This window comes from Hemiscyllium ocellatum, chromosome 20 (assembly GCF_020745735.1).
Source record: "Hemiscyllium ocellatum isolate sHemOce1 chromosome 20, sHemOce1.pat.X.cur, whole genome shotgun sequence".
NCBI lineage: Eukaryota > Metazoa > Chordata > Chondrichthyes > Orectolobiformes > Hemiscylliidae > Hemiscyllium > Hemiscyllium ocellatum.
Window position 1 is genome coordinate 46412219 of NC_083420.1, and position 16943 is coordinate 46429161.

The window sequence follows — 16943 nt, forward strand, 5'->3', positions numbered from 1 at the left end:
GGCAGCGAGGACGACAAGGAGGAGGGGAGAAGAAGAGAAAAATTCCTTCCCTGGATGCTGGTAAAAATGGCGGCTTGGGGAAGGAGGCGCGGTAACACCGGGATGAGGGAAAGGTCAGTACCCGCGTTCTTGCATTTTTTTTCCCCTTCTGATCGGATGGACGGTGTGAAGGCCTCCACACGGTTTATGACAAGTGTTGCCGTTGGCTTGCATCCAACTGATGGCGGCTCGTGTGTTTAAATCGAGCGGAGTGAAGCTTCACATTGGCCGGCCTAACATTCAAGCCAGGTGGGGGCGGTCTCCAAAACTCACTGGGCCTGAGTTTCAATGTAAAAACCAATGGTCTCCTAATGAAACGTGGCTGATTGTATCGGTAAATTCCATCGTCCATGTTGGGGGAGGGGAGGGTGCCACTGTTTTGACCCCCAACTCTTCTGGAAGCTTCTAAATTTGAATGTGCCTGTGGAGTTTGCAACCATGAAGGGATTTGTTTTTAGGAGTTACGGGGCTGGTGAAGAAGACTTCAAATTGCCTTTTCCTTGGCGGCCTGAGTCTAGATTGGTCGTGAAGTGACGAGATCCTGCACCGTTTGGTCGTGTGGTTTTTAGGCGGAGTTCAGTTGCACTTCTGCCCTTGCGGATCTAACAAGTGGAGAGGGAATTAAGTAAATAATTCAGACACCGAGATTTGTAATGTTGCTGACCTCTTTATTGCCTGGGGGAAATTGAAGAGGAGGAAAATAGACAAATCTGTAAGGTCTGTTTCGGCTTCCGAGGCTGTTGTACAAATAAATCTGAGAGATATGAAGAGGTGTAGATTCACATAGTGTAACTTCCATTTATATCATGAGTGTAAATTTAGTTTCTTTCTAATTACAAGTGGTTATTCTCAATTTGTACTGGTTCTAAACTCCATTTTTATAGAAAAGTATTTGTAAAGTGCAGAGCAGAAAATTATTCTGCAAGCTTTGCTGTAGTTAGCAGTTAGTTTGTAGCAATGAGTGGATGCAACAACTTCATATTTCAAAATCATAATCTTCAGTTGCTGTCAAAGAAATGTTCAATTAATTTCATTCTTCCCCAAAAATGGGCTAAGTAATGTCAGCAGAAATTGGGTCTGCAGATGCTGGAAATCAGAGTTGAGAGTGTAGTGCTGGAAAAGCACAGCAGGTCAGGCAGCATCTATGGAGCAGAGAATTGATGTTTCAGGCATAAGCCCTTCATCAGGAATTCTGTTTGGGTCTTTGACATTTCCTCCACTTAAACAAAAAAATACTGACAATCACAATGGATGTAGTGTTAAAATGTTTTGATGATTATCACGGTAGAATAGCAGGCTTGGAATGGAGAATATGCCATCTGAAAATCTGTACAACCATAAATTTTCTATTTGGGTTTCTGTGTTATACTCACTGGTTTCCTCCTTTTGAGTTTGTGAAGCTGGAGATTTGGAAGGAGCTATTTTAGTGCTTTTATCTCATCATGGGATGATTCCTAAATCAAGTTTTGCTGTGGACAACTTGAGATAAAACAAATAAATGGTAATGTTGCCATTGAACTTTAGGCCCTCACACCTCTATTGTATGCTGCCCAGTGGCTAATGAAACATGAACAGTGATATTAAATTAGTTAAGTCAGCATACCATCTCCTGATGTTTACATACTATGGGTGTAGAATTAACGACAAACAATCAGTATCAGTATTCACTGGTTCAGACTTTGCAATAACGAACTCATGCATGGTGATGGAATTGCCTCCTGTGGAACTTGTGTCTCTCGCCTATTTTCCACCCAGCTCCCCCACCCAACAAAAGGAAGCACCACTTACCCAGTTGTACTCTAATCTCCACTTTCTTTTTGTCTGCGTCTTTGACATTTCCTCCACTTAAATGTTAAACCTTAATGCATTTAGCTGCATTTCTTTGTAATGAAGTTGTCTGTTTTGTTAACTTGTTGTATTTCAACATGTAAGGTCATAAATCTGTAACTTGGCATTCACGTGTATCAGTATTTTGGCAAGCAGCATGTTTGCAGAGTTGTTTTAGTGTTGATGTTCAATGGCTATGGTTCTGCTTATCTGCACATTACTGTAGTTAAATTTCAACCTTTCATAGTAAAGTGACTAGTTACTTGATATACCCCTCTATCAGTTGAATGCCAAATTGTTGTCCCAGATGACATGTAACTTCCTGGAAAGTACCAAGCAACACATGGGCTGAGCATGTAATGATCTTGAAACAGCTGGATGTTGAATTCAGAATTAATATTTTGGCCAACAACCTTATCTTTCAATTTACTTGTAAAATAAAATATTCTTTATTTGAAATTTCATTGAAAGGGTTATACAAAGGCATTAAAAAAACAACCTTTTTGAAAAGCTATCATTATTAGATGATGCATTGCATCTCAGTAGTTTGAACTAATGCTGTAGTTTGAACTGTATTAACTTTTGATTTGTAGACCTCCCTTCAATAGACTTGTACAGCAAAAATGTTTGTCTTTTTAATCCTATAAACCCAAACAGCTGCTAACCCTAGTCTTTATTGGATATTGAAAATAATCAGTGTATCAGTTGCTACTCTAAAAGTTTTCATGTCCATTTTCATCAATATAGTTAATGATATACCCTCTATGCATAAACTTGGAAAGACTTGTGAGTTCATGCATAAAATTTCCTGATTTGAACTGAATATTCTTTGAAATTGAGGTTGCAAAAATTGTTTATATGACACAGTCTGATCTTTGCAGTAATGTTTCCATTTTTATCCAGCATTTGAAGACTTTTGTTTAAAATATGTTGCAACAAGCAGTGGTTTGAGATTTTATTGTTAACCTCTCTACACTACATACAATTCTTGTTGGTTATCTTGTTTTGTAAGTGCAAGGGTGTCTTTAAGTGTGGCCCAATGTTGGATTTCATGGTTAATGTAACTATGTCAGCTCATTTTCCAAGAAATATTTTCCAAATGAGGAAGCTTGATGATTGGCAGAGGTTGACTTTAGAAGTCATGATTAAGTGATTTAATTCTTTTTGTGAGGAAGGTGAAGTACTTCCTTGGGGGCCAAAAAAGTAAATATATAAAAATTTGGATGAAAAGCTAAAGAACAAAGGAGAAAGTAAGACCCAGAATAATGTAAATCTGTATTGTGTGGGTGAGAAATGAGAGGGATAGCAACTTTAAGAAAAGGGTTTTGGAAATATGTAGACTTGAACATCTTTGAAGAGCTTGGCAATATTGTGTTTTGGCTGTTGTAATACTACAGGTAATGTTGCCAAATTGAAATTGATGGATTCTATCGATTCTGTAGTGGTGGTGCAATACAACAGTTATATTGTAAACTGTTCAAATTAGAATTTTAAATTGTATTCAACCTGCAGGAAAAAAATTCTTTTTGATCAGCTGGGTTACAAAAATTTCTCACTATTTCAAAAGTAAATTCTTGTTTAGAGTTTATCCAGTTTATGGAGAATGTTCACTCCTGCCTTGAAAATGTATCTCACTTAGCAACATGTAAAGTGTTTCACTGTTGCCAAAAGCTTTTTTTGTGGAGGGCAAAGGGCAGTGACAGAAGCTGATTCTGCTGGAGTTGAACCAGTAAAAATGCGTAATACGATATCTATCTTGATAGCACAGAGCATTGGTAAGTTTCTTTTCTTCTATTTGTCCTATTATGGAATTGGCCTAAAGTATTGTCTGGAACAGAGAGAATGTCAATTCCAAATGACATACCTAATCGTCCACATTCTACACATGGCTAAGTTGGTTTAGTTATGCATTAATGTACTGCAAATCCACCAGATAAGAAAATTAGAAACCAAAAGGAGGATTGGATAGGATTATGTCTTTGCTAGACGGTATGTCAGAGCTGCTTGTGAATTACTTCATGTGGAGGTGCTGGTGTTGGACTTGGGTGAACAAAGTCAAAAATCACATGACATTGGGTTATAGTCTAACAGGTTTATTTGAAACCGCAAACTCTTGGAGCTCCTATCCATCCTTGGGCAGCTAGTGAGAGAGAATCCATTGGACACAGAATTATAAGTAAAATACCAAAGGGTTGTACAACTTATGCAAATGTATTGAACAAATCTCATGGCTCTTAAGTCTTTAATCAGTTAGAATGGGAAGTGCAGGTTTGATGGACTACTATGTAAATCTTAGAATTTCTTTCAAGTCACTGTGTCATCCCATTTTCCCCCTCACTCGGAGCAAAACACTCAGACTCCGTATAGTTTTGCCTCCTTCATCTTTATTCCAAGACCTGGAGGGAGAGAGAATGACCACCCATGTGCACGGGGATATAAGTTCTCGGTCTTATCTTGAAAAGCAGTTTCTTGTGGAAATATGTAGACCTTTTTACAGGGAGGAGCATCCAGATAAGGCAACATAGATATTAATTGGGTGATCATTACAATCAGTGAGTGTCAGTAGTAAAGATTAAGCTATCTGCTGTTACACAATGAATGTTCTTAATCTTAACTGGCTTCACATAATGAATACTTTTCACGTTGTTAAACTGACCTTACTGAATGCTTCCAATATTAAATGGCTCTCCATAATGAATGTTTTTCCAACTTGTTAACCATTACCTCGCTCTAGCACTCTGTATATTTGCAAACACAATAATATTCTCCCCATAGATATTTATATGTGCGGGTGTATGGATATAAAGAGGGTGGAGAGAGAGTGTATGTACTGAGAGGGAATATGTTGGAGTGTGAGGGAGTGTATATATGTGTGTATGAGAGAGGATCTGTTTTTGTGCATGTGTAATGTGGCAGGATTACCTGCAGCGTGACATGAACCCAAGATCCCAGTTCAGGCTGCCCTCATGAGTACCAAACATGGCTATCAGCCTCTGTTCAGCAATTCTGCGTTGTTGCATGTTCCGAAGTCCACCTTCAAGGACAGATCTTCAGGTAATTGTCCTCCAAGGCGAACTTTGGGGCAAGCAACAATGCAGATTTGCTGAAGAGACTGTTAGCCATGTTTGGTACCCATGAAGATGGCGTCAACTGGAATCTTGCATTCATGTCACTGTACAGGTGACCCAGTTACATTATGTACACTCATACACACGTTCTCTCTCAAACACGCACGCGTGCACGCACGCATACTTAATAGATCCTCTGTCCTCCACTCTCTCTCACTCTCTCATGGGCATTTACAGAGGTACCTCGATTATCTGAATGATACAGGTGGGGGGAGTATTTTGTTCAGATAATCAAGTGCCAGATAATCGAATGTCGGATAATACCTTTTAGCCAAGCATCGGGACCTTGCGATATTCTGATCAAGGTTCATGTGCACTCCCTCACACTTGCACGCATGCTGTCTCATATATACACTCCATCACACACTCTCACTCCCTCTCAAGCACGCTCAAGTGTGCTCCTCCACCTTCACACGCACGCACTCAAATCTATAGGATCAATTTGTATTTACATTTACGTTCTATTTTGTTAAAAAAACACACAATTATGTAGCCAGTCAGTGTGGCATTTTATAAATTCCTACTTTGAAAATAAAACCAGTCTGACTCCAGTTTGAGATGCAAACGGACTTGAAACAAAGCCTCAAACAAATGCATTGTCCAATCTGAGGTGTTAACTTCATTCTCAAAACTTCAAGGCTTATCATGGGGGGCAGTGACTTTAAAGAAATACTGGGATTTACCAATTGATCACTCGAAACCTGCACCCCCATTCTAACTGATTAAAGACTTAAGAGCCATCTAGCTTTGTTAAATACATCCACATGACTTGTACGAACCTTTGATCTTTGACTTATAAATTCTGTGTCTGCCTGACGAAGGAGCGGGGACTCTGAAAGCTTGTAGTTTCAAATAAACCTGTTGGACTGTAACCTGGTGTTGTGTATTTTGGCTTTGAGTGTTCCTTGGTGAGCAGCATTGCTCATAAAGTGCAGTTAGTAAAAAATGAGGTCTGCAGATGCTGGAGATCACAGCTGCAAATGTGTTGCTGGTCAAAGCACAGCAGGTTAGGCAGCATCTCAGGAATAGAGAATTCGACGTTTCGAGCATAAGCCCTTCATCAGGAATAAGAGAGAGAGAGCCAAGCCGGCTGAGATAAAAGGTAGGGAGGAGGGACTAGGGGGTGGGGCGATGGAGGTGGGATAGGTGGAAGGAGGTCAAGGTGAGGGTGATAGGCCGGAGTGGGGTGGGGGCGGAGAGGTCAGGAAGAGGATTGCAGGTTAGGAGGGCGGTGCTGAGTTGAGGGAACCGACTGAGACAAGGTGGGGGGAGGGGAAATGAGGAAGCTGGAGAAATCTGAATTCATACCTTGTGGTTGGAGGGTTCCCAGGCGGAAGATGAGGCGCTCCTCCTCCAGCCGTCGTGTAGTTGTGTTCTGCCGGTGGAGGAGTCCAAGGACCTGCATGTCCTCGGTGGAGTGGGAGGGGGAGTTAAAGTGTTGAGCCACGGGGTGATTGGGTTGGTTGGTTCGGGCGGCCCAGAGGTGTTCTCTGAAGCGTTCCGCAAGTAAGCGGCCTGTCTCACCAATATAGAGGAGGCCACATCGGGTGCAGCGGATGCAATAGATGATGTGTGTGGAGGTACAGGTGAACTTGTGGCGGATATGGAAGGATCCCTTGGGGCCTTGGAGGGAAGTGAGTGTGGAGGTGTGGGCGCAAGTTTTACATTTTACATGGCCACCTTCATTCCTGGTGGTGGGCGGGGGGGTGGGGAATGCGGCTGGGCAGTGGGATTGGGGGTGGAGTTGGAGGCAGGAGCGGATGAGGTTAGGGGCATGGGCGGAGACAGCTGCGGATGGGTTTGGGGTGGGGTTGGGGTGGGTGTGGTTGATAGTTGGGGCGGTGGTGGATGGAGTTGGGGGTGGGGTCTCCTGAACAGGGAGCAGACTTTTTAAAAACTCCGAGCCCCAGAGGAAAGGCATTTAATCAATTACCAGGATAATCGATTATCCGAACGAAATAGTGCCCGCCCATCACGTTCGGATAATTGAGGTTCCCCTGTAGTTAGTAAGTTTGCAGATGACACCAAAATTTGAGGTGTCGAGAAACTGCTAACAAGGTGAACTCAAATTACAACGGGATCTTGATCAGATGGGCCAATGGGCTGATGAGTGGCAGATGGAGTTTAATTCAGATAATGTTGCATTTTGGGAAAACAAATATTCGCAGGACTTATACACTTAATGGTAAGGTCCTGGTGAGTGTTGCTGAACCAAGAGACCTTGGAGTGCAGGTTCATTGCCTCTTGAAAGTGAAATCGCAGGTAGATAAGATAGTGAAGAAGACGTTTGGTATGCTTTACTTTCTTGGTTGGAGTTTTGAGTACAGGAGTTGGGAGGTCATGTTACGGCTGTACAAGAGATTGGTTAGGCTACTTTTGGAATATTGTCTGCAGTTCTGGTCTCCTTCCTATTGGAACAATTTTGTGAAACTTGAAAGGATTCAGAAAAGATTTCCAAGGATGTTGCCAGGGTTGGAGGATCTGAGCTATAGGGAGAGGTTGAACAGGCTAGGGCTGTTTTCCCTGGAGTGTCGAAGGCCGAGTGTTGACCTTTATAGAGGTTTATAAAATCATGAGGGGCATGGATAGGGTAAATGGACAAGGTCTTTTCCCTGGGATGGGGGAAGTCCTGAAGTAGAGGGCATAGGTTTAGGTTGAGAGGGGCAAGATATCAAAGAGACCTAAGGGGCAACATTTTCATGCAGAGGGTGGTGCATATGTGGAATGGGCTGCCAGAGGAAGTGGTGGACGCTAGTACAGTTGCAATATTTAAAAGGCATCTGGATGGGTATATGATTTGGAGGGGAATGGGCTGGGTACTGGCAGTTGGGACTGGATGGGGTTGGGTTATCTAGTCAGCATAGACGAGTAGGTCCAAAGGGTCTGTTTCCGTGCTGTATGTCTCTGACTCTATACATGTGAATATATCTTGTGAATTCTACTTGTCTATCAATTGCCGCATGCCTTGAATGCTGTGGAAACTTTTACCATTGACAAAATTGAGACTTTTGAACAATATTAAAGTATATGACAAACTTTTAAAATGCAACTTTTAGTTTGGTATTCTTGCTTCAAGTAGCTTTTTTCCAGGAGCCGTGGACTGTGTGGTGCCTCTGCTTTAAAAGATCACAAGTTAGATTTTGATCCTAGGTGACAAGCAATGCGTAATTGAGTATCCTGTTGTCAGGGCTACCTTCTGAGCAATGTCATATTACATGAAATAGAGATGTGAAATTCTTCAAAAGCAATTTAATAGATAGAGTGGGAGAAATATTGAAAATGGAGAACGACAAACATGCTGCTGTGTCCTTAAAAACAGTTCACTTGTTGATTTAGATGTTCTTCACAGCCTTAGCTTGGGACACCTTTTAGAGGTTTGAACGTCTTGTTAGTTATATCATGCATTTGGGGAATCAAAAGAGGTAGACTGACTAATCGAGTTGAGGTCACAATCAGACTAGCCAAGATCTTATCAATTGGGCAGAGCAGGGTCAAGAGTCAGATACCTAACTAAGGCGTAAGGCATAGTGGCAGTGGTAAGCAGTTCTAAAGTGAAAGCAAACTGTTGTTGTCAGGTTCTGGTGGAGGAACGTGAGGTCAAGGACTTCTCCAGAAGTCCTAAATTTCACCACTACAGAACAGCTAAAATTTTAAAAATATTTCTTTTGAAACTCATTGTAACTTTTCTCTTCATTGCTCTGTATAGCAAGCAAAGATATTTGCAAACTGTGTTAACATTGAAAAGATCACCGTATCCTCCTGTACATCTTTGCCTGTGTCTTTCTTTCCTTTAGGCTTTTAGACTTGATGCTTGACATCACTGGTGTTGATTTGCTCTACGTAAGTGGAAATTGTGTAATTAACGACATAATTAGGGATGGGAAACCTTTTTGAAATTCTTAGGTGTGTCTGTAAATATGAAGAGGTTTTATTTTGTTTTGTTTTACCTTATCAACTTTCGCATCATAGAATCCCTACAGTGTGGAAGGAGGCCATTTGGCCCATTGAGTCTGCAGAACATCCCACCCAGACCCAGCCACTCCCACCCTGTCTCTGTGATCCCACATTTTACCATGGCTAGCCTGCACATCCATGGACACAATAGGACACTTTAGCATGGTTAATCCACCTAACCTGCACCATTTTTGGACTGTGGGAAGAAACTGAAACATTCGGTGAAAATCTATCTCTACACAGGGAGAACAAGCAAATTCCATATAGTCACTCAAGGGTGGAATTGAGCCTGGGTCCCTAGCACTGAGAAGCAAAGTTTGTGAGAAGATTTGTAGCTCGGGTGCTCATTGTTGTGGTTCTGTTCGCCGAGCTGGGAGATTTTGTTGCAAACGTTTCGTCCCCTTTCTAGGTGACATCTTCAGTGCTTGGGAGCCTCCTGTGAAGCGCTTCTGTGCTGATTCCTCCGGCATTTATAGTGGTTTGTCTCTGGCGCTTCCGGTTGTCAGTTGCTGTCCGCTGCAGTGGCCAGTATATAGGGTCTAGGTCGACGTGTCTGTTGATAGAATTTGTGGATGAGTGCTATGCCTCTAGGAATTCCCTGGCTGTTCTCTGTTTGGCTTGCCCTATAATCGTGGTGTTGTCCCAATCGAATTCATGTTGTTTGTCATCTGAGTGTATGGCTACTAAGGATAGCTGGTCGTGTCGTTTTGTGGCTAGTTGGTGTTCATGGATGCGGGTTGTTAGCTGTCTTGCTGTTTGTCCTATGTAGTGTTTTGTGCAGTCCTTGCATGGGATTTTGTACACTACGTTGGTTTTGCTCATGCTGGGTATCGGGTCCTTTGTCCTGGTGAGTTGTCTGAGAGTGGCTGTTGGTTTGTGTGCTGTTATGAGTCCTGGTGATCGTAGCAGTCTGGCTGTCAGTCTGGCTGCTGCGACCACCAGGACTCATAACAGCACACAAACCAACAGCCATTCTCAGACAACAACTCACCAGGACAAAGGACCCGATACCCAGCATGAGCAAAACCAACATAGTGTACAAAATCCCATGCAAGGACTGCACAAAACACTACATAGGACAAACAGCAAGACAGCTAACAACCCGCATCCACGAACACCAACTAGCCACAAAACGACACGACCAGCTATCCTTAGTAGCCATACACTCAGATGACAAACAACATGAATTCGATTGGGACAACACCACTATTATAGGGCAAGCCAAACAGAGAACAGCCAGGGAATTCCTAGAGGCATAGCACTCATCCACAAATTCTATCAACAGACACGTCGACCTAGACACTATATACCGGCCACTGCAGCGGACAGCAACTGACAACCGGAAGCGGCAGAGACAAACCAGTGTAAATGCCAGAGGAATCAGCACAGAAGCGCTTCACAGGAGGCTCCCAAGTACTGAGGATGTCACCTAGAAAGGGGACGAAACGTTTGCAACAAAAACTCCCAGGTCGGCGAACAGAACCACAACACTGAGAAGCAAAATTACTAACCACTGAGCAACTGTGCTGCCCCATTTTATTTTATTTTTTGTATTGTAGACAGCATATTTGTGTCATGTGTCTTTTCTTCCTGCAAGTTTAAATATCTTATTGTGTTCAAATATTGAACCTTGTGATGGAGAATCAATAGTGGCAGTTTTCTAATACTGATGTTTAGTGGTTGTCATTATGACTAGAAAATAAACTGCAGTTTGGATAATTTAAGGTTTCAAAATCAAACTTAATCTCTCAAACCTACCTTAAATCTCAAAGTAGTCATGATTCTGGACCAGCAAATCTCTGAGCCACATTTTATCTGTGTAAAAAGTATTTTCAATTTTGCGGTGATTTAAAAACCTTCAGGATGTTTCAAAGCACTTTGCTGCAGTGGAAGAAAGTTATTGCTCCAATGTAGGAAACATGGATGTAATTTGGATGCTGCGAAGCCCCACAAAAGATGTGTGATCAATGAATAGGTCTTATAAATCATTGCCCTTTTGTTTTTGAGTGCAAATGATTATTACTCTTTTTTAAAAAAAGGCATTGAACCTGAATTTAGGTTGTCAGAACTGTCATGTCATATTTTACTGTCCTTTTTTTAAGTTAAAGCTTGGAGGGAATGATGAATTGATGTAAAATTGAAATGCAATTACTTCTCTGATAATCCAGTCACCATAGAGATATAAGGTTGTTGGAAGTCTTGCCTCACCATGTCCCAATTTGCATATTTCTGATATTTTACCATCTGTCCTCTGCAGGGGGCCACTGAATTCAACAGACTGCTATATTGTCCGTGAAATCTACAATGGGGAGAATGCACAGGAACAATTTGAATATGAGCTGGAGCAAGCCTTGGAGACCCAATACAAGTATATTATTATCGAGCCAACTCGAATTGGAGATGAGACAGCACGTTGGATCACAGTTGGGAATTGCTTGCATAAAACATCCGTCATTGCAGGATCAGTGTGCCTGTTAGCCCCTTTAGCACTGGCTCCAGAATATGCTCGTTACATAACCCTTCCTATCGGGGCCGTCAGTGTGGCCTGTGCAGCTCTGTATGGTATTTCATGGCAATTTGATCCTTGCTGCAAATACCAAGTGGAATATGACACATGTAAACTCTCCCGATTACCCCTGAACACACTCACTTCATCCACGCCCGTGGTTCTGATTAGAAAAGATGATATTCACCGGAAAAGACTCCACAACACGATAGCATTGGCAGCCTTGATGTACTGTGTTAAGAAAATTTGTGAGATCTGTGCAGTATGATTGGGACAAATGGTGCTGTTATAATCTACCTAATAGTACTGTTAATATGACAAATGTGGTCAGTGAAGACTACAGGAACAAGGTCCCAAATAGATTTTTAGAAGTATCTCCCCTTGTACACTGTGGTTTCCAGTCCACATTTTAGTTTTGCCAATCCCCATGACCTTGAATCACTCTAAAAGACCGTAGTGTAGACCTGACATTTGAGAATTCAATATATGCAGAGCTACTGAGTTGTTTCAGGTGATGAACAGGCAAATGACTCTGTTACCTTCATATTCTGCAAATTTCTACAAAAAAGGTATTATGTGGCTTTTGAGTTCTCCTATTTTACAGTACAGAAAGAATTCCCACAAGGGTCCTAAGTATATATACAGAGTTGAACACTTATATTTTTAAAATTTAAGTGATAGCTTTGGTAGGTCTTGCCAATTGATATTAATGTAATTCAGAAACATTGCTGCATGTGTATTATAAAATGTGATCTTCACATTTGTTTCCTGTGCTAGGCTGCAGCATTTGAGATGAAATAATTTAACCTGACATTCAGTTATTACTTTAATGGTGCAACTGTAGCAAGTTAGTTCCAATTGAAATTGTTACATTAAAGACAGAAAATGAAATTCACTTGCAAAACATAAAGTTAGTGTGTCTGGATTTAATGTGCGATGACTCCATCATTTGTTTCTTTTTAACATGTGGGTTACCACAATGTAGTCATGAATGCTGAAGTTTTAAAGACTGGTGAGGGAGGTACAGCACCTAAATGCTGATCAGTAAGATTTAAATTTTGTCAACAGCTCAGGTTTGTCCCCAATGGTTTATCATGAAGAAAAGTCTGAGCTTTGTTCTACCACTTTTCCTCACTGCTGCTGTAAGAAATAAACAATTGAATTGGAGTTGGAATCTGTGAAAATGTTTTGATGTGGTGAAACAGTTTGAATTCCAAACAAAATCTGAAAAAGTTTTGAAATTAGAATTTGTCTTCTTATGCATTCGAATCTGGTTCTCGTTTCCCTGCAACCAAGCTGTTGCTATAATATGAAGACATTTTTAAAAATTTGATAATAAAAGGGACCATTTTCGGATGTAGTCACAATGTCACCAAGGTGTCTCATTTTAATTTTGGTGACATTTCCATCCCAACACATGGGTCAGTCCTTTTACTGCATGTTTTTTGAGTATTTTGTTTTCATTCCTCCCAGTAATATTTCATTGGAAGCGACATAAAGTTCTGAAAGGACAATATAGAGGATTGGACAGACCCAAATTGTGGGTTCCGGTTGTACTTTAGGATTACAATGCAATATAAGAAAGAATTGCATTTATTTTCCTTAGCTTGTGTAATTGAACTGGTATTTATACAATGCATTGATGAACTTTGTGTGTACAATGGGATGATGGTATGTGTCTGATTAAACATGACGCACTTCAGGCAGATAGTGTTGGGCATATTATGCAAATTATATTTTATAGAAGTAACTTTTTTGAAAACTTTATAGATTTGTGTATCTTGGATCTTCTTAGACAATCCAATAAAGATTAAGAAGAATTGGTATTGGAATTGCTAAATGACATTACAATGACTTAGTTAACTTTATCCAACAGATGGTGACGTTTATGCTTTTGAATGTGAAATTATATGCAACTCTATACCCTGAGCTACTGATATACTTGATGTTGGCTGACACTAAAATTTTTGATAAATACCTTTTTATACCGGAAATTAACAAATGCTGAGCAGTCACTTTACTTATTGCTTGGTGTGTGTTTTCCCAGCAAAGAAGTTAATATTTTCTGAAGTGTTTGCCAAGTACAATCTGATATTGATGCCACTGAATCCATTGATATGACAAAATTAAAAGTTTTTTTTCTATATTTAGACACATTGAGTGACATGAAAGAAGGGCATTCTGCAAAATTATCACTAAATTTTGGCCATTGTATCTATATTGCTAATGGTCAGCCTCGGCATTTGTGACATTCATTCTCGTCCTATTTCCCCCTTGCTCTCATTTTTGCTTCTCCCTTTTTTCATGCCATTCTTACTTTGTACCCTCTCTCCAGGAAAATTGATTTGTATGGCATATTTCAATATTGAAAGGATCACGTCCCATTCTTTACACACACCCCCAGGTGAGGTGAACAATAGTGCTTTTCCAAGACTGATTTTCATCACCAGTACTAAAAGTAAAATGAAGGCAAGAGATAACAGAAATTATCTTTATGCCAATCAGTGAATTTACTTCATTTACTTGAGTCATTTATGTCATTTTCTTGGTAAGTTCTTCTTTGCATATACCCCTTTACACCCTCGCCTCTGAGTCATAGCAACTTATTCACCAGGAGCCAGTATTATTTCAATTACTGCCTTAATTAATATTTGAAATGTTCAACATTTTCTAAACAATACACCATTGTCGTCTTTTAGACTTAATATGCTAAGTGCACATTCAATATTTGTAAGGCAGTGGAAGCAAATTATGCAGCTGCCAATGTAGTAATATATACACCTAACTGTAATATTCCAAGTTTAACAATTGTACTATTAAAATTTGGAACCGCGGGCTAAAGGACAATGTATGTTGAGGTTTTCTGTATCCTGTTGATTTGCCAGTGTTCCCATCAGTTTTCCCATAAATACTTTAATACGCTGGCTCACTTTTTGACAAAATAGTTTTCCACAATACATTCTGTGAGCAACACAGTATATTTTTAAAATTGGTTGCTCATTCAAGGGGCCAGTGTCTTTTTCAAAAGACCTTTGACTATGTCTGTTTTATTACAAAAGGGCACAATGACATGAAATGCATTGAAGTAAAAAATTGCATAATGTCTATGCCTTGAGGTGAAAATAATATGTGGTTGCTGTGACTGCACCACTCCCCAGCCAAGAAATTGAAGAGATGATTGTGCCCCCTAGACAGTTTCAGTATTCTTTCTCATGTTTTGAAATGTTTCTACTTTGCTATTCTGTTAAAGTCTCTGCATCTGCCAAATTAGCTTACCTAGGTTTGTTAAAGTATTGCATTTCTTAGTGTTAAATTGTTTGAGCTGCATACTATAAATAAACACATTAGTGAGCAAATCAAACCTGTTTCTCCTTATAGAAGGTAAATTTGTTTTTATAGTTATAGAGATGTACAGCACAGAAACAGACCCTTCGGTTCAACTCGTCCATGCCAACCGGATATCCTAAATTAATCTAGTCCCGTTTGTCAGCAGTTGGCCCATATCCCTTCTGAACCCTTCCTATTCATATACTCATCCAAATACCTTTTAAATGCTCTAATTGTACCAGCCACCACCATTTCCTCTGCCAGTTCATTCCATACACTCACCACCCTCTGTGTGAAAAGGTTGCCCCTTAGGTCTTTTTAAATGTTTCCCCTCTCACTCTAAAACTATGCCATCTAGTTCTGGACTCCCCCACCCTAGGGTAAAGACCTTGATTATTTACCCTATCCATGCTCCTCGTGATTTTATAAACTTCAGTAAGGTCACCCCTCAACCTCCAATGCTCCAGTGAAAACAGCCTCCGTCTATTCGGCTGCCCCCTTTAGCTCAAACCCTCCAATCCTGGCAACATCCTTCTAAATCTTGTCTGAGCCCTTTCAAGTTTCACATATTTCTGATAGGAGGGAGACCAGAATTGCATGCAATATTCCAACAGTCTTGTCCAGCCGCACATGACTTCCCAACTCCTAGACTAATAAAGGAAACCAATAAAGAAATGCCGCCTTCACTATCCTATCTACCTGTGACTCCACTGTCAAGGAGCTAAGAACTTGCACTCAAAGATCTCTTTGTTCATCAACACTCCCCAGGACCTAACCATTAACTGGAGAAGTCTGATTTTGGCTTTCCAAAATGCAGTACATCATGTTTATAAAAATTAAACTCCATCTGCAACTCCTTGGCCCATCTCATCAACATCCCATTGTAATCTGAGGTAACCTCTTTGGCTGTCCACTACACCTCCAATTTTGGTGTCATCTGCAAATTTACTAACTATACCTCCTATGTTCACATCCAAATCATTTGTATAAATGACAAAAAGTAGTGGACCCAGCACTGATCCTTATGGCACACCACTGGTCACAGGCCTCCAGTCTGAAAGGCAACCCTCCACCACCATCCTCTGTCTTCTACCTTTGAGCCAGTTCTGTATCTAAATGGCTAGTTCTCCCTGTATTCCATGTGATCTAACCTTGCTAACCAGTCTACCATGTCGAATACCTTACTGAAGTCCATATAGATCATGTCCATCACTCTTCCCTTGTCAGTCTTCTTCCTTACTACTTCAAAAACTCAAATTTATGAGACATGATTTCCCACGCACAGTCATGTTGACTATTCTTAATCAGTCCTTGCCTTTACAAATATGTGTAAATCCTGTTCCTCGGGATTCCCTCCAGTAACTTGCCCACCACCGATGTCGGGCCCACTGGTCTATATTTCCCTGGTTTTTCCTTACCATCCTTCTCAAATAGTGGCACCACATTACCCAACCTCTAGTCATCCGGCATCTCACCTGGGACTATCATTGATACAAATATCTCAGCAAGGGGCCCGGCAACCACTTTCCCAGATTCCCACAGAGTTGTAGAGTACATCTGATCCGGTCCTGGGGATTTATCCACCTTCGTGTGTTTTAAGACATCCAACATCACAGCCTTCTGTAATATGTCACCATCTATTTCCCCACATTCTCAATCTTCTATGTTCTCCACAGTAAACACTGATGCAAAATACTCATTTAGTATAGGTGTATATAGCTGTGGCAGCAGGAAGTAAATGCAATATTTCCATATTCCGTTAAGTTATTCACCAGTTCTTTAAATTAATAGCTTTTTCCCGAACACAAGGCCAACAGAAAGTCCATTAATGCAGAGGACTGTTGAATGAACTTCAAGATTTTTGGGGAGGGGAGGGGTATGAAATCGGGAGATAACCGGGTGAAGATTGGACATGTGCAGTGATTTAGTTGGAATTCCCGACAATCAGGGACTTTGGTTCACTTGCAATAGAACAATCTGTCAGGGATTTGTGAAAGTGAAAACAAAGTATTCTATAGAATTAATGATTGTTATCTTTTGTCTATATAGGATGAATGAATATGCTAGATTGCTACAAAATCCTTTTGAAAATTTAACAAGTATTCTTGAAGTTTCAAGTTTGTAGATAATTATGGTTAAATGGTTGTGAGATATGTGCATAG

General features: G+C 40.7%; 1 protein-coding gene across 1 annotated transcript; it reads left to right on the forward strand.

The window, feature by feature from the left end:
- On the forward strand, positions 1-14770 carry tmem11 (transmembrane protein 11). Its single transcript, XM_060840816.1, has 2 exons — positions 1-113; positions 11206-14770. Exons 1-2 carry the CDS (start codon positions 55-57, stop codon positions 11720-11722), a joined length of 576 nt encoding a protein of 191 aa, XP_060696799.1. The 5' UTR covers positions 1-54; the 3' UTR covers positions 11723-14770.
- Positions 14771-16943: the final 2173 nt, after the last annotated feature.